The 23,268-nt window shown below is 34.3% G+C and overlaps 2 protein-coding genes and 1 long non-coding RNA gene across 5 annotated transcripts; all 3 read left to right on the top strand.

Annotated features, from left to right (window-relative positions):
• The first annotated feature begins 695 nt into the window (after positions 1 to 695).
• On the top strand, positions 696 to 2,503 carry LOC147544599 (F-box protein At3g07870-like). The gene is made up of 2 exons (XM_086635737.1): positions 696 to 1,811; positions 2,327 to 2,503. The coding sequence occupies exons 1-2, from the start codon at positions 696 to 698 to the stop codon at positions 2,501 to 2,503; spliced, it is 1,293 nt and encodes a 430-aa protein (XP_086491863.1).
• A 1,815-nt stretch (positions 2,504 to 4,318) lies between these two features.
• Positions 4,319 to 7,126, top strand: LOC147544598 (uncharacterized). 2 transcript variants are annotated; one of them, XR_015239610.1, is made up of 3 exons: positions 4,319 to 4,480; positions 4,901 to 4,922; positions 5,349 to 7,126. It is a non-coding gene; the product is annotated as an uncharacterized LOC147544598 (long non-coding RNA). The 2 variants fall into 2 exon arrangements; XR_015239609.1 differs by having other exon boundaries at positions 4,444 to 4,922.
• A 351-nt stretch (positions 7,127 to 7,477) lies between these two features.
• LOC147544597 (glucan endo-1,3-beta-glucosidase 14-like) lies at positions 7,478 to 10,639 on the top strand. Of its 2 annotated transcripts, XR_015223636.1 has the most exons (7): positions 7,478 to 7,589; positions 7,866 to 7,946; positions 8,070 to 8,189; positions 8,290 to 8,441; positions 9,022 to 9,164; positions 9,761 to 10,156; positions 10,280 to 10,639. XR_015223636.1 is itself a non-coding variant. In XM_086636157.1 (2 exons), the coding sequence occupies exons 1-2, from the start codon at positions 9,653 to 9,655 to the stop codon at positions 10,364 to 10,366; spliced, it is 591 nt and encodes a 196-aa protein (XP_086492283.1). In that variant the 5' UTR covers positions 9,573 to 9,652; the 3' UTR covers positions 10,367 to 10,450. The 2 variants fall into 2 exon arrangements, 1 of the variants encoding a protein (XP_086492283.1); XM_086636157.1 differs by lacking the exons at positions 7,478 to 7,589; positions 7,866 to 7,946; positions 8,070 to 8,189; positions 8,290 to 8,441; positions 9,022 to 9,164 and having other exon boundaries at positions 9,573 to 10,156; positions 10,280 to 10,450.
• Positions 10,640 to 23,268: the final 12,629 nt, after the last annotated feature.

Raw genomic sequence — 23,268 nt, 5'->3', positions numbered from 1 at the left:
GTTATCCTATAAAAGGAGGTCTAGTCTATTTTATTATTCAGATTGAAGAGAAAACCAAATCAAAGTTTATAATTTATTAAGTTTATTCAGTTATTTTACCATTCTTCGTTTACTTTATTTATCGTTTTTATATTTCCGCTGCGTCTACATCAGAAATTCTCCCGAGAATCAAAGCATTCCACTCTAATTATAAAAATGCCTTCTTTTTAATATCGGGTATTTGGAGGGACTGATTCAGAAAGGGAGAATTACTGAAACCCCCCACTTTTGATAATGCGTTTATGGAAACCCCCCACTTTTATTAGTAATTACTGAAACCCCCCACTTTCGTTAGATTTAACTTCGATATTTTCAATATTACTTTCTTGCCCTTTCACGTTTTACCACACCTTTTGGTAATGCGTTTACCGAAACCCCCACCTTTTATATTACAAACCACGTCACAAGCTATGGGCGGTTGGAGCGCCAGATAATTAAATTCCACCTTTGCCATATGCCCATATAAACCCTAAAGCTAGCCAGAATTTATAGCGCAAGCAACACCTAATTCCTCTCACCAGATAATGGCGGATCTTCTCCCAAAAGTATTGGTGCCACCATAATAAACTCTAAACCCTAAAACTCATCATACATACCCTACAGCTAGCTATATATTGAAGGGCAAGCAAAAGGTAATTCAAATCACCAAATAATTAATGGAAAACTTTCTCCCACAAGAATTGATGCTTGACATATTTTCTCGCTTACCGGCGGAATCAATTATACGGTGCAGAGTAGTATCAAAAACATGGCGAAATCTTCTTATTCTTACTGACACTAACTTCATCAGTATGCACCTCAATCATCAACTTCATGGTAACCATAGCCATTCTAGTCACAATGATGTAGACAGTGAGCCAGGTGTGAATCTTCTTTTTTTGTCTAATTCATCAAGTAGTAACACAAAATACCAATTTTGCTTTACTGGGTATCCTTATAATGGATATAAAAAGATAAACAGTTATGTCCCAATGGGTAGTTTCATTGTTGGTTCATGTAATGGTTTGGTTTGTTTTAATGAATATATTTTAAAAGATAAAAAAGTAAGTGGTTCTAGAATCAATATATGTAATCCTATCACTAGAGAATACATTCATCTTCCGTACGGACCACAACTTAACATTCAGAATGAAGTTCACAGTATTGCTACAGGGTTCGGCTACCATCCTTCAACTAATGAATACAAAGTTGTCAGAATCACACGGTACCGTTTCGAAAAAGAGTCACATGTAGAGGTATACTCTCTTGGAAGTGGAAAATGGAGAAACAAAGGTGTAATCCCCTTCTTGTTGCTTACTAGTAGCTTAGGTACACTTGCGAATGGAGCTCTTCACTTTCCGGACTATTCTAATGATGGTCGTTCCATTTATGCGTTTGATTTGAAGAATGAAGAATTCAGTATCCTCCCTACTAATCCTAAGTTTGAGTCTTTTATATCCTCACTCTCTGTATTGGATGGTTGGTTGTGCGCGACCGAAAAAAAAGAAAATAGTATTGACTTATGGTTATTTAAGAAGAACAAAATGGACAACAACACTAATATTACTACTAGAGATCAAGGCTTACAAGAAAACAAATACCTCAACTGGAGTTGGATTAGGGAATTCAGCATACCAAAAAACACCATTCTCTCCCACTCCATCTTTCAACCATTGGCCATCACAAGAAGTGGCCAACTTATACTCTCTGTAGATTATGCTTTCGAAAATATCTATCGTTGTGACCCAAAAGATGGAAAGTGTGAACGCCTTTCGAATTTGAAATTTGATCAGGTAATTCTTCATGTGAACAGCTTTTGTCTCATTAGTTTCTCTAGGAGAAACCTCCATGATTAATGATGATAAAGAAGTAGTAGTTAATACTTCAAAAAGAAGAAAGAATATTTTCTCTATATTACTGAGATGTTTAAATAATTAATGAGTCCCAATAATTATCAATTGCTCTATTTCCAACATTTAGTTTTTTGGGGAAACAAACTGTTTCATTAATTTTTTTTTTTTTAATGAAATAACCATTTTTCTTCCTGGCCTGAAATTCTAACTTGAGGTAATGCATCTGCTGCGATTTGAAGGTGTCTGATAACTTCAATTAGTGCAATGAAATGATATACTTTGTAGATAATGGAGTTTGGATGTGGTAACTTTTCTGTTTTTTGTTTCATAATCTGTTTTTTTCTTTCTTTTGGTGTCTGGGACTGGTAGCAAGGAATGTTGTTATATATGATTTCCATACCTAATCATATGGAGTAATCTTGTAATTGCAGTTCTTATTGGTACTATATGTTCAGGAAGTTTATGTTGAAGTCATTACGGTTTGCATGTTTTTTCATCATTTCATGTTTCAAAGTCATGATATATTTACAAGGAAAATGAGCATATGTCCGGCTACTCTCCCGCTGTACCCCGGCCACCCCAACCCGAATTTGCCTGGGAGTGGTGAGGCATTCTCCCTGGGTTTTCAATAGTGACGTTCTTCATCGGTCAATAACCCCACTAATAGGTTGAGCACGAATCCCCTATTAGTTTACCAACATATGTACTTGCTACATAACATAGCCGATAATAATTGTACATGGCTTGCCCTGAAGGGCAAACGAGCAAAGCCTCGCTTCGGACCTCAAAACCAAAGGACCTCACAGGAAGCCTACAAAGGAAGAATAAAAGGGGGCCGATTTATTTGATCATTGGATATACAACGTCAAACTATTTATAAGAAAAATAATAACCCACAATCACAATTACAAACATGTCCGGGACATTAAAGTCGTTGATCATTAAGTTCGGAACCTTTTATTGAAATTTTGAAAATCCGGAATTTTTTGTTAAAATCAAACTTATATTATTTCAAATCTAAGCCGTCCAAACTAATGTTTGAGATTACAACGAACGTTATATTATTTAAGAGCTAAACTTTAAAATATTATTTTAGATTGAAAGCTTCAGATGTTCCTATATTATTGGCGTATAATTTTCCAATAAATAATATTTAATTTCTATGTACAAAGTATCATTTTAGAATTTAAGAAGAAAATAAAAAGGTAGACTCCCAAAATAAATACTAAACACATACACTTATTCGACTCGCATAAAAAGTAGTAAAAGGAAAAAATCGATTATTTATATAAAAAAATAATTTTTTTATAAGAGGTGGATGCTGCGGAGATAGACAAATTAGATTAGGAGTTCGAGGGGGAAAAACATGAGAGATTTGAGATAAGGATAAATTAATGCCACTGAAGAGATAAGAAGAAAAAAAATATTTATGTGAAGCGAGAATTCGGTGACACCAAGGAGTCAATCCAGAAAAAACCTTAACAAGAAAGTCCCGCACCCCCAACAAACGGGCTTGACAATAATTTTTAGGTACAACCAAAGTAGGAATTTCAAAGATCCACCTGTTTAGGTGGATCTTTGAATTTGACTAATTTATGAGTAAATTTGTCTTGAAAAGTACCTTGGCCAGATCTTCAATTAAAAGTTCTTAATTAAAAAAATGAATAACGCGTTCTTTTAAAGTTCTTAAAAGAAGATCTGAACCAATAACACGAAACTTTAAAATTCTTAAATAAAGGTCTGAACCAATAACACGGAACATCGAAGCTCTTAAAAAAAGGTCGAAAGCAATAACGCCAAACTTCAAGGGTCTTAAGAACTTTGAAGATCTAATAAAAGTTCTGAACGAATAACCCCCACCAAAGATAACATTCAATGAAAAATAAGGTGTCGTTTGGGAATGCTAAAATAAGTTACTTTTTAACTTATATAAACAAAAAAAATAGAAAAGTTAGTTTGGCTGGAAAAATGTTCTACTTCAATTAAGTCAAAAACTTACTTTTTTTAAAGTTTATATTTTTAACTTGTGACTTGATGTTGAAGTCATTTTACACGGAGGAAGGGCCAAAAAACTTCACGTTTTGGAGGGAAGTTTACATTTGGAGGGAGGTTTATTAGGGTTTGTTCACCTAATTACTCTTCCTTCCTCAAAGAAAAGCTTCCATCTCTTCACTCCTAAATAACTCATGGATGCACCACCATCAAAATGAAATTTGGAGTAACTGACTACTAAAAGCAACCATTAGATAAAGGTTTCAACAAAAAAAAAACCATTGTAGGGACGATATTTGAGAGAAAATATCTAGATAAGATTTATAATAAATTTAGACATATATTAATATCTATTATATAAAACGCAAAGTTTTTTGCTGACTGGGACAAGCCAAAAGACAAATCTGGTCGTCTGTTTCAATTTTGATACGATCCTCGCCATTTGATCTATTACCCACCCTGAAAATAACAAATTTATTGACCCACTAAATATAAGAAAGTGAATTAAACCCTAAATCTGGTCGGTCAGATATTTTCCTGGAAACCCTAAATCTGGTGGGTAAGATGTTTTCGCGCGTTATCTTCCTCACCGAAGAAAGGCTCTTCTTCCTCTCTTGGTACGTTACAAATTGATGGCAGAAATTGATTACGAATAATGACACAAATCGATTATGAATAATGGTAGAAATTGATTTCCTTTCTTTATTTCTTCATCTATCAAATTCTTTATTTCTTCATCTATCAAATCCTAAACTGTCTGGAACTATAACGGCTCCTTATCGGCTTCATGTAGCTCACTATTCTTTCTTCCTCTGAAATTGTAACTCCTTCAGTTACAGATTTATCCACTTTTAATTCTTATTCCTATTTCATCTTTAGGTTTTTGTACTCCCAATTTCTAATTTGTACCACTTGAACATGCTCATTGTTATTGTTCTTTCATTGCGATTTTGATTCTGTTGTTCTTCCCAATTTCTCTTTCTAATTTGTACTATCTGAATATGTTATTTCATCACAATTACTATTTTGTTTTGTAGATTTATTAGTGGCTACATGAAGGTATGTTTAACTAATCAACTTTTTCAATTTCTCAATTCTATCCCTTTCTCTCTAATTTGCAAGACTTTATATTATATGATTTCATATTGAATTTTGTATTTACATGAAATTATGTTCAGGTTGCAGTGTTCTTTGTTCATTTCTATTCAAAATGATTCAAAATGAATTTTTGGCATACATGGTTGTATTATAATTTGCCTCTTTTCAAATCATATTAGTATTGATAACTCAAATTTGTCTTCATTAGATTGAAGGAAATGGCTCAAAATTCTTTGATACGAGTTATCTAATTAAATATTCTTATTGTTACGAAAAGAGTGGGTTGAAGTAAATCACTTAAAGTTGTGTGGCTATGTCGAGTACTTGTAATGTTGAATGGGATGATTTTGTTTGAGTTTGTTTGTATAAAGTTGGTGAGTTTTGCAGTCTGAGCATGCATCAAGGAATTGGGTAAGGATGGTGAGTTGGAAATTGGAAAAGAAAATGAGTTCCTTGCTGATGCTCAAGCCAAAGAAATTGGTGTTTTGAAAGCTAAAAGAAAAAAGATTGTTCCTTGCTGATGTTCAGTCTGAATTCCGTTGGTGAGATCTGGTTGTCAAGGTACTATGTTTTATGTCAGTGCAATTTTATACCTGTTGTTTTTTCTTAGATTAAATGTGTAGGCGTTGAACACTGGATTAGTAATGTTATTTTCTGAAGAAAAAAATTTGATTTGTTAATGCCCATCACATAGTGGAGCTTAAATGTGAGGGGTCAAGTAAATTTGAGTCTTATGTGACGCTCAACTAATATAATGGTTCTGGTAACTCTTTGTATGTGTGGAGTCGAATCAGATCAAATCCATTTTCAACCTCAGTTTCAAAATGTAGTTCAAGATAAGACAGTCCTAATTACAGACCTGACACCATAACATCTCTGAACCATAAGTCCACCGTCACAAGTAAATAACTTTATCTTGGTCATTACATAATGATAAAAAATGGATAAACTCACTTTGATAGTCAGACACGATTATTTAACACATTTTCCTTCAACACAAAAAAAAATGAAGATAATGAATGCATAGTGGACTTGAAGAGATATTGAATAACACCTGCTCAGCTCGATACGAGAATCTTTGTGTAGGGTTAGTATTTATAGAATTTTTGGTTCCCATATATGACCATCAAGCGCTTAACAATCTTTGGCCAAATTTGGAGTTCTGATATGTGATTTTTATGTCTTAATAGCTAGCTAGAAATGAAAATTTGGATTTCGATAATGTTCACATATATGTTCCTACAGATATATAATGTTCTGTCATTTTGAAGCAATACTCTGCACAATGGTAACTTGTGGAGATGATAAACTGATACAAGGTGAGTGGAACAAAAATGGGGTCTTTTATGGTTAAATATGGCAAGGCTTTCCTCTTTTTACTCTCCCATGGTTTATGGTTAGGCCATGTATGCATAATAGATGTCGAACTTGGATGGAATCAACAACTGTACCTTTAGAGGTCATAAAGTCCTTGTTTATTTCCTAAACCCCAATTACAAAGAAAATACAAATGTAAGCACGGTTAATCATTTTGATCTTCAATACTTGCTTGATCGATTCTATTCCACTGATGGTCTCTATGTTTGTGTATAAGATGCAGTAAATTTTTTTCAGTTGGTGTTGATGGGAAACTTAAGGCCTAGAAGCATATCAAAGTGGGTTCTTTACTTGACGTTAATGATCCTGGACACAACGCAAAATGTGATGCTTTGTAGTGCTCATGTGAGCAGGTAAAAGAAGATATATGTAAAAGATCTATAATGAACGTGAGTTGCGGTCATTATACTATCCTTTTCAAAAGAAATACATTGTTTTCGTTGTTGTCTTTAATGTTTCTGAGGTTGTTCTCATCTGGGACAAATAATGAGGGAGCCAGCTTCCTAGGTGAATGGAATGAGAAGAATCACTAAAGCTGAGGTAATGTGGTCTTACAAAGAAATCAGCGGGGTCGTTTAATTTGGTATAACGAGGAACGACTTCCTGGTTACGAGATTCTATAAAATCCATGTAGTTTTTTTTTTCCCTCAGCAGTCAATTTCTTTAATCAATGAATGCAACAGTGTGGTCACTTCGTTCGAAAATGAATTTGAATTTTGTTCCAATTCATTTTCATGTTGATTACTCCAGTCTTTGCCGTATGAAAAAATAAGGTTTTTGTTTGTGAATCTTGATCGTTGTCTACTTTGTTGTCAAATTTTCATCAATCTATTTCCAAACATCATCAAATGATGGACGAGAAGAGCATAAATATGTTATGTTTGTGCTAAACAAATTAGTTTTGATAATAGGAGATTCACCACTTCATAGCACTCAAAATGTTCTACAAGAGCGTCCGTGCCAGAGGCACGGGTTATACCTAGTCTATTATATAAAACACAAAGTTTTTTGCTGACTGGGACAAGTCGAAACACAAATCCGGTCGTCCAATGCAATTTTGATACATTATTTACTTTCAGATCTATTACCCACCTTGATTTATTGACCCACTAAAACAAAAAAAAGTGACTAAACCCTTTAATCTGGTCAGTTATCTCTCCTCACCCCTTATGCTCCACTTCTCCAGCGTTACAACATTGATGAAGAAATTGATGATCAGATGTTACAAAACTGATGCGGAAATTGATTATGGTATCTTCCCGTATTATCTTCTGCTTCCCGCGTTTCATTTCTTCACCTCTTCAATCTTCAATCAAATTTCATTTCTTTTTTGGGTTTTCTGGTTTACGACCAAAGTGAAGCCTTCAATAGGTTTTCATCAAATTGATTATTATTTCAGGTTCAATCTTGGCAGGCGAATTTCATTCTTCTTTCATTTCGGGGATTTTCGGTTTTTCTTAATGAAATTGATTTAGGGTTAGGGTTTTGTTTCATGAAATTGATTAGGATTTTGTTTTATCATGGCAGAAAAATGATTTCAGGTTCAGGGGTTTAGGGTTTCTCACACAACAACAGGACTCTGGAAGCTGGAGAACAACATAATCCAAGGTTCGTTTTTGTAGTTAGCTTCTTGGTTTTTCACATCTGGTTTACGACCAAAGAGAAGCCTTCAATCTCAATATGGAGGTTTAGGGATCACGGTTTATAATTGTTTTTAATGCATCATGGCAGAAGAATTCATGAATCTTGGCATTGTTCATCAAGGCGATACACCTCATAACTTGACTGAGTGACTTTGAATACTTAGGTTACAAGACAGAGGGCTTCTCAGGTTCGGGTGTCTCCGTTTGTGTAAGTGATTGACATTGTTCATTCACATTAGTATAACACTCCTACTCGCTTCACTATTTTATTCGTAAAAGCAGTTGACAGTTATTCTTTTCATGAACAGGTTAAAGATGTTCTCTTGGAACCTGTTCGGAAAACACAGGATGCCATGTTCTTTATTAAAACCGGTAATGACATGTGGGCCAAAACAACGAGGAGCAGTTCAGACAAGAGACAACTGTGCAAGAACTTGCAGCAAAAGGCCTTGTTGCGAAGGTATAGCACTCAAGAATGCTTCACCAATCAGATTTTCAATTCGAAAGTTATAGCTCGTTTGCTTTGTGATCTAAAAAGACGTTTTCAGAAAACTAATCTGCGCCTAGACAATTCTTTTTTTCTGTTACCTTATTTATAAAATCGTGTATATATAGCCTGTTTGCTTTGATATCTAAAACGACGTTTTCAGAAAACTTATCTGCGCCTAGACAATTCTTTTTTTCTGTTACTGTATTTATAAAATCGTGTATATATATCCCGTTTGCTATGTGATCTAAAAAGACGTTTTCAGAAAACTAATCTGCGCTTAGCCAATTCTTTTTTTCTGTTACCGTATTTATAAAATCGTGTATATATTTCCATAGAGAATATCGGGAAAATTGTATTATTATTTTAATCTCGAATTGTCAGATTAGATGTATGCAGATATTATACATTTGTAAAAACATGTCACAGGAAACGCCCCCTTTGCATCTGCGAAAAGTAATATTATTGTGTATAAGAAAGTGAATGCCTCAAAATGCTACTTAACTTATAACGTTTTTCTTGTACATCCTTCCACCGCCCTTAATGAAAACAGATTTCGACAAAGTACTTGCAAGCCAAAGGCCAACGGTTAGCAAATCTGATCTCGATGTGCACGAGAGATTTACAAAGGAGTTTGGAGAGGAAGGTTGATAAAATTCAAATACAAAATCAAGATTCAAGCGATTTCAATATAAGGTAATTTTATGTACTTTAAACTATCATTGTTGGAAGGGATGAATTATACCACATATCTTTGTTGCTTGTTCAAAGATATCAAATTTGTACTGCTTTCTTTCTATAATCCATGGAAGCGAAATTTAAAACTATTTTATCTTGTGTTATTGCTCAGAATGATGATATGTAACATGGGTTTTCTTCGTATTTTCATCGTTCTCACATTTTGCTCCGACTTAGATTTTGATTTATTTCTTCATGTACTACCCATGAAAATTTGTTGTCACAACCCTCACTGTGGCACTCGTCATATTTTAAGTCAAATTGTAAGTGTAAATTTAAGTTTTCAAAGGTATTTGAATCAATATGAGAACACTATTTTTTATATGTTATCCTTTCCAGTAGTGGTATTATTGATGACTTCATCCCTAATATAAAGTAAATTGAATGTGTATGTGGTCACAGTGGTTACTCATATTTGGATCAATGCTTACCCATATTTTGCTTACATGGATGATCCAACTAAAATACCTTTAGACTATTTTCTGTTTAACCCTAATTCAGGAATGGTTGATCCATACACAAAGTTACACTATGATAATATGCTTTATGCACAGGTTGATGCAGTTATAAATGCTATTGCTAGAATGGGTTGTATAGGTTTGGAAGTTAGGGTTTTTGAGACTGGGTGGCCCTCAAAAGGAGATACAAATGAAGTTGGTGCAACCGTACAAACTGCACAGGTTTATAATAGAAACTTGTTGAGAAGGCAGATGGCAAATGAAGGAACTCCTTTGAGACCTAATCAGAGGCTTGAAATTTATTTGTTTGCTTTATTTAATGAAAACATGAAGCCGGGACCGACTCCGGAAAGAAACTATGGTCTTTATGAGCCAGACGGCACCATGACTTACAATGTTGGTTTTTCTTCGTTCTCGACTACATCAGCTTCTTCTGCAACTACGTCTTCAACTACCTCTGCTTCAATTTCCTTGCCTTCTTCTTCAACTCGGGTACTTAACTTTCAGCGTTGATGCTTTGCCCGACCAAAATCCCGGCCGGGCATTTCACCATTTTCCATTAACTTTTATTGTTTTATCTTACTTGATTTCTCATCTGTGTTATTATGCTTACAGGTAGCAAGAGAGGGCCAGCAAAGTTTGGGATCTTGGATATCTTTACTAATGGCCGTCCAAATAATTTTAATACGAAAACCAGTATAGGAATACAATTATTTCTTGAGGTATAATTTATGCCGAGTAGTAATGTTTTTCTGGGAATATGTCTTTATGAACTCATAAAGGTTTCTGCCCTTATCATTTAGGTTCATATACAAATAACACTTGACAAAGTTAAAAGTGAGAGACTAAATGACATTTTAAGTAGTCCTAACATTTATATATTAAGTCCTTGTAGGTAAGCTCGGTTTGTTATTCTATGATTCAATTATGAGATGAACTGTACAATAGAGGAACAAAAATTATATGGTGGCTTTAGTTAGTGCATTGTTATTCATTCTACAAAGAACATGCCCGTGCCCCACGGGCACGGGTTATACCTAGTCTATATAATAAAACAGAAGGCAAAACGATGACTGGGACAAACATCCTTTTTTAATAAAGGACTAGGGTATATCCCGTGCCCTACGACACGGACACTTGTATCAATCAAATGTTACGAAATTTATAGTTATATTTTATTAGAGGGAGATTTTTATTAGTTATTATTTTTTTGTATTATTTTTTTTCTTTTCTCTTAAATTAGTTATTATTTTATTGAGAGGGAGAGATTTTAATTTCTTTTTTTAACGCTTGAAATTTATTTTGTTTCTTTTTTCTTAAATTAGTTATTTTATTTCTAAGAAGGAAACGATTATTGTTTTCTAAATATGTAACTTTATTTCTACGAAGGACTATACTATAAATTTTGAGAAGGACTTCTAGACAATATCCTTTATTAAAAAAGTATATTTGTCTCAGTCATCGTTTTCCCTTCTGTTTTATATAAATTTCAAGGGTATATCCCGTGCCCTAGGGCACGGACATTTGAGAGAGAGATTTTAATTAGTTATTATTCTATTGAGAGTGAGAGATTTTTATTAGTAGTTATTATTTTTTGTATTATTTTTTTGTTTATTTTCTCTTAAATTGGTTATTATTTTATTGAGAGAGAAAAATTTTAATTTCTATTTTTTAACCTTTGAAATTTATTTTGTTTCTTTTTTTCTTAAATTAGAATTTTTTATTTCTAAGAAGGAAAGGATTCTTGTTTTTTAAATAGGTAACTTTATTTCTACGAAGGACTATATTTTAAATTTTGAGAGGGGCTTCTAAACAATATCCTTTATTAAAAACAGATGTTTGTCCCAGTCATCGTTTTCCCTTTGTTTTATCATATATATATTTTATTGAGAGAGAGAGAGATTTTTATTAGTTATTATTTTTTTTGTTTCTTTTCTCTTAAATTAGTTATTATTTTATTGAGAGAGAGAGATTTCAATTTCTTTTTTTAACCCTTGAAATTTATTTTGTTTCTTTTTTCGTAAATTAGTTATTTGATTCCTACGAAAGAAAGGATTATTGTTTTTTAAATAGGTAACTATATTTTAAATTTTGAGAAGGGCTTCTAGACAATATGCTTTATTAAAAAAGGATGTTTGTCCCAGTCATCGTTTTCCCTTCTGTTTTATTATATAGATATTTTATTGAGAGAGAGAGAGAGATTTTTATTACGTAGTTATTATTTTTTTGTATTACTTTTTTGTTTATTTTCTCTTAAATTAGTTATTTTATTTCTAAGAAGGAAAGGATTATTGTTTTTTAAATAGGTAACTTTATTTCTACGAAGGACTATATTTTAAATTTTGAGAAGGACTTCTAGACAATATGCTTTATTAAAAAAGGATGTTTGTCCCAGTCATTGTTTTCCCTTCTGTTTTATTATACATTTGAGAGAGAGATTTTAATTAGTTATTATTCTATTGAGAGTGAGAGATTTTTATTAGTAGTTATTATTTTTTGTATTATTTTTTTGTTTATTTTCTCTTAAATTGGTTATTATTTTATTGAGAGAGAAAAATTTTAATTTCTATTTTTTAACCTTTGAAATTTATTTTGTTTCTTTTTTTCTTAAATTAGATTTTTTTATTTCTAAGAAGGAAAGGATTCTTGTTTTTTAAATAGGTAACTTTATTTCTACGAAGGACTATATTTTAAATTTTGAGAGGGGCTTCTAAACAATATCCTTTATTAAAAACAGATGTTTGTCCCAGTCATCGTTTTCCCTTTGTTTTATCATATATATATTTTATTGAGAGAGAGAGAGATTTTTATTAGTTATTATTTTTTTTGTTTCTTTTCTCTTAAATTAGTTATTATTTTATTGAGAGAGAGAGATTTCAATTTCTTTTTTTAACCCTTGAAATTTATTTTGTTTCTTTTTTCGTAAATTAGTTATTTGATTCCTACGAAAGAAAGGATTATTGTTTTTTAAATAGGTAACTATATTTTAAATTTTGAGAAGGGCTTCTAGACAATATGCTTTATTAAAAAAGGATGTTTGTCCCAGTCATCGTTTTCCCTTCTGTTTTATTATATAGATATTTTATTGAGAGAGAGAGAGAGATTTTTATTACGTAGTTATTATTTTTTTGTATTACTTTTTTGTTTATTTTCTCTTAAATTAGTTATTTTATTTCTAAGAAGGAAAGGATTATTGTTTTTTAAATAGGTAACTTTATTTCTACGAAGGACTATATTTTAAATTTTGAGAAGGACTTCTAGACAATATGCTTTATTAAAAAAGGATGTTTGTCCCAGTCATTGTTTTCCCTTCTGTTTTATTATACATTTGAGAGAGAGATTTTAATTAGTTATTATTCTATTGAGAGTGAGAGATTTTTATTAGTAGTTATTATTTTTTGTATTATTTTTTTGTTTATTTTCTCTTAAATTGGTTATTATTTTATTGAGAGAGAAAAATTTTAATTTCTATTTTTTAACCTTTGAAATTTATTTTGTTTCTTTTTTTCTTAAATTAGATTTTTTTATTTCTAAGAAGGAAAGGATTCTTGTTTTTTAAATAGGTAACTTTATTTCTACGAAGGACTATATTTTAAATTTTGAGAGGGGCTTCTAAACAATATCCTTTATTAAAAACAGATGTTTGTCCCAGTCATCGTTTTCCCTTTGTTTTATCATATATATATTTTATTGAGAGAGAGAGAGATTTTTATTAGTTATTATTTTTTTTGTTTCTTTTCTCTTAAATTAGTTATTATTTTATTGAGAGAGAGAGATTTCAATTTCTTTTTTTAACCCTTGAAATTTATTTTGTTTCTTTTTTCGTAAATTAGTTATTTGATTCCTACGAAAGAAAGGATTATTGTTTTTTAAATAGGTAACTATATTTTAAATTTTGAGAAGGGCTTCTAGACAATATGCTTTATTAAAAAAGGATGTTTGTCCCAGTCATCGTTTTCCCTTCTGTTTTATATAATAGATATTTTATTGAGAGAGAGAGATTTTTATTACGTAGTTATTATTTTTTTGTATTACTTTTTTGTTTATTCTCTCTTAAATTAGTTATTTTATTTCTAAGAAGGAAAGGATTATTGTTTTTTAAATAGGTAACTTTATTTCTACGAAGGACTATATTTTAAATTTTGAGAAGGACTTCTAGACAATATGCTTTATTAAAAAAGGATGTTTGTCCCAGTCATTGTTTTCCCTTCTGTTTTATTATATAGATATTGTCTAGAAGTCCTTCTCAAAATTTAAAATATAGTCCTTCGTAGAAATAAAGTTACCTATTTACAAAACAATAATATTTTTCTTTTTAGAAATAAAAATTTTAATTTAAGAAAAAAAGAAACAAAATAAATTTCAAGGGTTAAAAAAAGAAATTAAAATCTCTCTCTCAATAAAATAATAACTAATTTAAGAGAAAATAAACAAAAAAATAATAACTAATAAAAATCTCTCTCTCTCAATAAAATATAACGATAGATTTCGTAACATTTGAAATTTGAAGTAACTGACTACTAAAAGCAACCATTAGATAAAGGTTTCAACAAAAAAAAAAAACCATTGTAAGGGACGATATTTGAGAGAAAAATATCTAGATAAGATTTATAATAAATTTAGACATATAGTAATATATTTAACTATATTAAAATTTGGAGATGTACGGGCTAGAAGCCCGTACAGAGCTCCTTCAACTCTTACAACTTACTTTATAAGTTCTTCAATTCAATCTCTAATTTGCTTCTCTTGTACTTCTTATGCTTCCTGTGCTTCATACCCACATCTTACCTCTATTTATACTAAAGATAAAGCTTACTAGTAAAGACTAGAAAATTCCACATTGGGACTTACAAAGAGTTAATATAATTTTTAGACTAATCTTTTAGTCAAACTTCTCTAGACTATTCTTCTCTAGATATTTCTACTTTAGAAAAGACTTCATCTAAATATTTCTCCCAGTACAAAGAGTTACATAGGAAATTACAAATTACTAATTTCCAACACCCCTTCTTAATTTGCAAATTTTATCGGGTCCTTGAATTTTTGAAAATTCTTGAAGCACCATTTTCTGCATTAATCTTCTTTGGATGATGGTTTTCTCCTTCTGATTTCAATTCAGACCAAAAATATTAACTCAATATTGTTTGCATTTGCTCGCTGTAGCTGGAAGCATATTTTTAAATGAGCAATGAGACTTTTGTAATATCTTACTTAGGACATCCTTGAAGGAAATAAAAATCACTATTTTTTCTCCATAATCTTCATAAAAAGAATTAATATCCCACTTTTCGTTTCCCACTGGTGTGCTCAAACGACAACTTTGGTCGTATTTTCATGCAAATGCTTTACTTTTTTTTTTATACGAGCTTGATCAATTTTAGATTCAGAGGCTCTTCACAACCTATTGAACTTGATCACTTGGATTCAGAGGTTCTGAATTTAATTGCTATAACTCAACCCTGCATTTTGGGTCTTCTTTTTGTTGATATTTTTTGCTAATTTTTCTGTCTCGCTTTCTTAAGAGATTCTCTCATTCACACCACCAGGTGGACAAACTCTTTCTTTGGGTAGTCACTTTTTTTCTTGCTCTCTCTTTGTTTCTTTTTTCTTCTTTGTGGGAATACCGTACATTAAGTTTTTTGTTTGCCAATAGTGAGGAATTCATCGTCTTTTTTCCGTTGCATTTCCCTCCTTTCTAATATGGAGATACACCAACACCCATTTTTCAATTTCCAATTAACTTTGGATGAATATTTGTGGAGGACTCAACATTGAACCTTCGGCTCTGATACCACTTGTAGGGGACGATATTTGAGAGAAAATATCTAGATAAGATTTATAATAAATTTAGACATATAGTAATATATTTAACTATATTAATTTGGAGATGTACGGGCTAGAAGCCCGTACAGAGCTCCTTCAACTCTTACAACTTACTTTATAAGTTCTTCAATTCAATCTTTAATTTGCTTCTCTTGTACTTCTTATGCTTCCTGTACTTCTTATGCATACTAGTATAGACTAGAGAATTCCACATTGGGGCTTACAAAGAGTTAATAAAAATTTTAGACTAATCTTTTAGTCAAACTTCTCTAGACTATTCTTCTCTAGATATTTCTACTTTAAAAAAGACTTCATCTAAATATTTCTCCCAATACAAAGAGTTGCATAGGAAATTACAAATTACAAATTTCCAACAACCATTAGATAAAGGGGTTGTCATTCACAAGTATTATCCACCATTGTCATGTCTTTTTTTCTCTTATCTTTGCACCCAATTTTCGTTTTGTTCCTGACAAAACCTAGGTTTCTTTTTTTTGTTCAACAACTCCACATTGGCCTCCTCTCGTCTTCTTGCGTTAAAAATTGTAAACCATCTCCACTTCTTCATAAGTAAGTAGTACTGGGAATAGAGAAGGGATTACTACTATAACACCATCATTGCCACTTTGCCAGATACCTCCTCCTCCTCATTTGATGTTGGCAGATGTACTACTAGTACTAGCAGTAAAGGTGATGAAGTTAGAAATTGAGATACTAACCATACTTCCAATCAAGTAATCTCTTTTCTATTTCAAATCTCTTTGCAGCAAGTCTGCAAGTGATGTTCCTAATTTCAAAAAGGTACGTGCTAATATGATTCTTCCTCGATCCTCCTGCTGCCTGCTGGTTTGGACTTTGCACCGTCTAGTAAAAAGCGTAGAAGTTATAAAAAGGTTTTCTGTTTACACAAGAAAAACAAACAAACAAAGCGTGTCTTAGTAAAATACTAGAAAATGATAATCCAAAGCCTTTTTATGTCTAATTTGTTTCTTGTTCCTTCTTTAGTTCTTCTTTATAAAGTTGTGTTTTGTATGAGTGATCAAGAAAGGAATAAAGAGATAACTTGTTCTTCAATTTTATTTCCATACAATGTAATCGAAAGATGCCTTGGAGTATGGAAAACTCGTTTCCCAATTTTAAAGATGATGTCACGTTTTAGTCTTCGGAGAGCAGAGAAATATCGTAATATAGCACCGTATGCATTACTTAACTTTATTAGAAAACATGAGTTGAAGGACGATATGTTCAGGATTTATGAAAGTGGAGACTTTGTTGTTTCTAAAGAAAGCGAGGAAATTGAAGCTCAAAATTCGATGTCTTTCGGAGTAACTCATGAAGGGAGGAGAGATATGTGCGACAAAATATATGATGCGTCACAGTATTGTTGCACATTATCGATTACCTTTATTGATAAAACTATATTTATATGGTTTTAAATGCATGTAATGTGAAAGTGAATTATATATCTAGTAAATGAATAACAACATTTTTCTTTGCGAATAGAGTTGTTTACTCTTTATTTATTTCTTCAACATTTCATTGTTTGTAGAAGTAACATCTATCTCTACTTTATTATTTACTATTATTCTTCGTTTTTTTTTTCATAAGAATTTTACTTTTATATATTCGGAATGATAATTATGTCTCATTATAAATCTGAATTCATTTTATGTAGAAGAAAGAACGATAAGAAGAATAAAGTATTTTGTGAAAAAGTGACAACAAAAATATATATGTTGTTGCCCATCTAACTTTTTGTCTTTTTGATTTATAAGCAAGTGTTTTGCTAAATTAACTTTATGTTATTTTTTACTTTTTAAAAGCAATAGTATACTTTTACTTCTTGTTGCCAAACGACACCTAAATCGATCAGGAGCAATTTACATGTCTAACTTCTTTTTTCTCTACTACTATCTACACTATCCCAGATGTAAATGGTCTGAAGAAAAATGTCAGACGTCTATTAGGTAAATTAGACTTGTTAGACGAGGAGCTATTGATGGGCTTCCTCGTTAGGCTAACTCAGCAGGACTACCCATTTGTTGTATTCGAACGGGTGCAGGAAAAGAGGCCCACATACCGTTTTTGTTTATGTAAAGCCCATATGCCATTTTTGGCGAATAGAATTTGTCTTCCACTCTCTTAGATAGCAACTGGCTATCTTACAGAATAGAAATGCCTCGAAGTTATGGAAGTAGGCTCAGATGCCTCGGCTTGGATCATCGTTTTAGTTATGCACTATGGTTATTTCCTTGATAAAATATAGATGATGATTCAAAGAAGGAGAATTCGAATAAGAAGACGAATTCAAAGAACTCCCTAATCCAGATCGAACTAAGTGCTAACAGACACCCGATGTGAACAACAATTCCACCGGGTGTCTTTAGCCACTCTCACAGTTGTTGTACACAATCAACTACATCAGCTCTTGCCTCGAGGTTCTTCCTTTTTGTTGTCTACATCGACTTCGTATCCTTTCATTGTATATGGTAAGCATGCTTAATTACCGAGTTGTTACCATTGAATCTACCACATGTATAACCAAGTGTAGAACCTTTTAGTATAAATTTGTTAAATTAACACTTTATAAGATCTCAATATAGAACTAAACTTCTTTATTAATTCTCCACAATACTTAGTATAAATGTTGTTACTAGAAAATAGAACTTAATCTAGATTAGTGCCCTGCTCCTATACATTCATAATGATATGAGCATTAGGTATGCAATACCGAAATGAGAATTTACTATATTTTGGTAAATTAACAGCTAGTGTTTATACCTGAACTGAAAACCAATATTCCGTTCGTCTTGTCCTCTAGGAACTTACGGCAGTTTCTCTTTCAATGGCCCTTTCCTTCGCAATAGAAACACTTGGTGTCAGAAGGAGAACTTTTGTCTTTGGGTTTAGCAACCTTTTTGCCTTTTCCTTTGGACGCAAGTTTCTTCTTCTGTTTTCCACCTTTCTTGAACCTTTTGTCCTTCTGAACCATGTGAACTTCTTTCTTTGGTTCCACTATTGTTACATTCTGTTCAGCTGTCTGAAGCATCGCATGAAGTTCCTCTAAGGTCTTATCCCATCCATTGAGACCACTATAAAGAAAGTGAAGGATAGTGTTGGTAGTCGTTTCTTGGCTATAAGCATAACCCAGTTTTGCCAATTTCGCTATGAGTCTAATCATTTGGCGAACATGGGACCCAATTGGTTTTCCTTTCTCGAGGCGCAATGTTCTGAAGGTTTCAAACCTCTCAAATCTCGACTCCTTTTGGAACAATTCCCTAACCTATCGGCTCATGGTGTAGGCATCCATGTCAATAAACTGATCTTGAATAGTAGGTTCCATGGTTGCCAACATCAGGCACGTTACCGGTTCTGCCCTCTTTCGGACATGTTTTTCATGCTCCTTCTCCTCGGCAGTCGAATTAGCATCCAGTTCTGGAATGGGTGGTCCTAGGACATTCAACTTGTTTTCCATTATGAGAACTATTCCTAGATTCCTCTCCCATTCGTGGAAGTTGTGCTCATTTAGCTTCTCCTTGTCAAGGAGTGAGCAAAAGTCGAACCCGCTTTCTTTTGCCATCTTAAAACTACACAAAAAAATTGCAAAGTTTTAAACTCGTTATCATTTTGGAAAAATCAGTTTTCCCACATTATTTAATATAAAACTGTCCCTGATTAAATAACGTGATTCTAAGATCTCATTTCTTTGGAATTAAGCGGACTAGGACCCTGCCCTTAACCCCGTTGTCCTAGGTGAGTAAACTCTTTCACTGGTCATACTTTGATGATTCTTGTTTGATGGTTTTGCATTAATGAATGTCGAATCCATTCTTTTGCATTAATGAATGTCGAATCCGTCATTTTGTCTAGTACGTGTTATAGTAAACTATTTAACCTAACTAACATCCACGACAGGAAACGTAAATAAATAAGTAAATGCGCGCGAGGAAATAAATCAAACACATATGGATCCTAGTATGACCCCTAGGCCTAAAAGATCTAATCTTCTTAAGATTCTTCTTATTTTCGCCTTAGTTCGCATGGATCGCCATCCTAGAACCTCCATTAAATTCTCCCACTCGAATCAGGATCCCATCATTTAGTTTCTTCAACGGACTCATATACCCTAAACTCTATTTACAAGACCCGAACGATACGCAGATCGTATAAAACTTGAAATTAAAATTATTACAACGTGCACCAATCCGTGCTTAAAACAAGAATGAAAGAAAACAACTTTCTATCACCATACTAGTACCTGCATTTACATCACATGCATTCATATAACATTTAAGGCTAACAATTATATATGCATGATTATCTGAGAGATACTTTGTCGACATCTCTATGTTACGTACGCGCCTTGAGTCTAAATTCGATGAATTTGGCTAATGGCGCGTTTCGGTTTATCTTTAATGATTCCCGAAATCAAATTTAAGAAACATTTTGTTTGGGACTTCAAAGGACCCGGGTCAATTTCGAAAGAATTGGTTTGACTTTTTATGATTTCCAAAATTAATTTTAAGAAAAACCTCCTTCGGGCCTTCGGGTGGTCTGAAACAATTTCAGTAAGATTTGGGTGGAATCGAGAGAAAAATTGGAATTTCGACTGAAAACTCCCACTCGGGTTAAGGCCCGAAAAATCTCAGCTCGCGGATCAAGACATATCTCGGAAAGGGTTGGGACAAGCCTCAGTCAAAGGCCCAAGACCGAAAGGTCAAGGCCCAATGGGTTTGTCCCGGCCAAAGGCATAGATTGTGCCTTTGTACGACCCAAGGATGTTCGCCCCTAAGCTAACAACTTAGGCCATGCCAAACACGTCCCTGCCTAGGTTGGACGCGCCCTGGTGTTTGCTAGACGCGTCCTAGCCCATGTGCTAGGTTGTGCCCTACCATGGGCTACACGCGTCCTAGACGCCTCTGGCCCAGGGCACGTCCTAGGCCATCTCGGTCAAGGAGATCGAGATGCCTCAAAACATTCCTGACGTAGCCTAGACGCGTCGTGTCCCTGGATGAGACGTCCCAGGCCATCTCGGTCCAAGACCGAGATGCCTAGAACGACCCAGACGCGTCCGGCAGAAGCTGCAACCGTCTCAGACTTGTCCGAGACAGACTCGGTCTCTCCAGGTCACGTCCCAGACGCGATCGAGAACCAGGGTTTTGCTTGTTGCAGACTCTAAGTCCTTGAACAAGGTAACTTTTAAGTATCCAAGATAAGGGATATCTCCAAAGAGGACCCTTATATCTTTAGACTAAGAAATGTCAGTTTAAATCCACCACTGTGGATCTCAACCGCTTCATCATCACCGCCTCTCTACAATCGGTTAAAATAACCTATAAACGGTAATCAACTTACCTCGAAAAAGGCATGAGCAAAACGAGTGAACGACTCTCTTGTTATGACAATTGGGGTTTAATATGATTGAAATCAAGTAATCGAGAAGAAGCAATAGGAAATAAAGAACAATCACACAGAACATAAGAGATTTACGTGGTTCGGTTGGTGAGACCTACTTCACGGCGACAACGACACGATGATTTCCACTATGATAAGCAAAACAAGTTACACAAAAGATTCGTGAGAATTAGACTACTGATATCTCCTAGGGTTTTAGTTTATATAGCCACTAAAAAACCCTAATCACACAGCCTCACCGACTCTCTCTTTCTAAATCCGAAATACACATGGATATGCTAACACTAATAACCGACATAAGCCTAGCTACGCATTCCAGCCCTGTCCCGGAGATCAGCTCTGCCTCATTGCCTTGTAAGCGGGTTGGCGGGTCGTAAACCAGGTTCGATATCAACATATTCAAGACACTTTCAAAAAATCTCCACCTTGACTTGAATATGCTCCTCTTGACTTAAATCTGCCACCGTTATAGCTTAGCGCATTTGAGTCGTCGGCGCTCCAGCCTACCAGGGCTCAACATCTGGAAATCCCAATCAAGTCTAAGCAATGCTTAAACTTGAAAGTTGTAACTGCCTTGGTCAACATATCCGCTGGATTATCTGCCGTAGAAACCTTCCTCATCATGATCTTCCCATATTCAATCACGTCCTTGATAACGTGATACCTGACATCAATGTGTTTAGTTCTCTCGTGATACATTTGATTTTTGGTCAAATGAATCGCACTCTGGTTGTCATAGTGTACCTCTGTCACCTCCTGCTTCAGGCCCAAATCACCTACTAGACTACTCAGCCATATTACCTCCTTCACCGCCTCGGTTGCTGCCATGTACTCAGCTTCCGTTGTAGACAGAGCTACTAATGACTGTAGCGCTGCTCTTCAACTAATGGCACTCCCACAGAGTGTGAACGTATAGCCTGTCAACGATCTCTTCCTATCAAGATCCCCCGAAAAATCTGAATCCATAAATCCAACTACCGAACCAGAAGTGTCAGCCCTTATTTTGTAAACTAGACCAACGCCCGCAGTTCCTAATGGATACCGCAGTATCCATTTTACAGCCTGCCAATGACCTCTCCCAGGTCTTCCCATGTATATGTTTACTACACTAACAACATGTGAAATATCAAGTCTTGTGCACACCATTGCATACATAATGCTACCTACTGCATTTGAATAAGACACCCGAGACATGTACTCTATCTCTTCATCAGTTGTTGATGACAGTTCACTCGAAAGCTTGACGTGTGCTGCCAATGAAGTACTCACAGGTTTTGCCTCGGTCATACCAAAAACGCTCCAATACCTTCTCGATGTACGTTTTCTGAGACAAGAACAGTTTTCAGGAGATCTGTCTCTCTGTATCACATACACAATATCTTCTTTGAGGCACCCAAGTCTTTCATCTCAAACTCACCCTTTAATTGATCCTTTAACATGTGAAATTTCCGACATATCTGATGTGACACGAAAATTGCACATATGGAGCGTCTAACTTAGACTAATTTGTTCTTGAGTTTGAAAAGGAGGAAGGAGGTTTCAAGGGTTGAAGTTCTTGAGTTTGAAAGTTTGAAAGAGAGAGAAAGAAAGATAGGAAGGAGGAGTAGCCGGCCTTAGCTTGGCCGGCCAAGAAAGGCCGGCACACAAGAGTTCGAGTTGCTGCTCCCGTGCCGGAACAACACGAGCAGCTGCAGCTCGGGAGCTGCTAGACGCGGCCAACAACAACTCAGGTCTAGCAGCTGCTTGGGAGCTGCAAGCAGCAGCGTGCGCGACATGGAGCAGCAAGCTTCGGCCGGAACATCAGCCTATGCACAGAGCACGGACAACAGCACGGAATGCCTTTCCAGCTGCACGAGATGTCTAAGCACGGCTCAGGTGGAAGCTTCCTAGCTCGGGACGTGCACGGGATGGATGCCTTTGGCCCGGATCTAAGTTTTCATGGGCGGATTCCATGTTTTGGCCAGATTCACCATTCTTTGGCCGGATTTTTCTATAGTTTCCGACCACTTTCTTGGCCGGAAACCTTAGGGCTTTTGTTCCCCTCATCCTTGGCTAGCTTTCCATGTAGTTTGATTTGATTTTGGTTGAAGATTGCTAGAGAGAGAAAACTAGGGTTTAGCTTTAATGGAGGTTGAGTTTTAAATGGAGTAGATGATGATGGTCGCTGTGGGGACCCTAGAATTTGCTAAGAGGAGATCTACTGCACCTTAAAGACTCAATTTTTTTTCGACGATCTTAGCCTCGAACCACATCGAATAAGGGGGATTCTCTTATCATTTTCTTTCAATTTCTTATTCAATCACCATATTTAGCTAACTTTAGTGTGTCAATTATATGAGATGAAATGTGTTGAATTCGTGATT

Source organism: Eschscholzia californica, unplaced genomic scaffold (genome assembly GCF_041429995.1).
Source record: "Eschscholzia californica isolate CP2 unplaced genomic scaffold, dmEscCali1.0.p SCAF_4, whole genome shotgun sequence".
Lineage (NCBI taxonomy): Eukaryota > Viridiplantae > Streptophyta > Magnoliopsida > Ranunculales > Papaveraceae > Eschscholzia > Eschscholzia californica.
The sequence above is the reverse complement of the archived record's forward strand: the minus strand, read 5'-3'. Positions and strand labels throughout refer to the sequence as shown.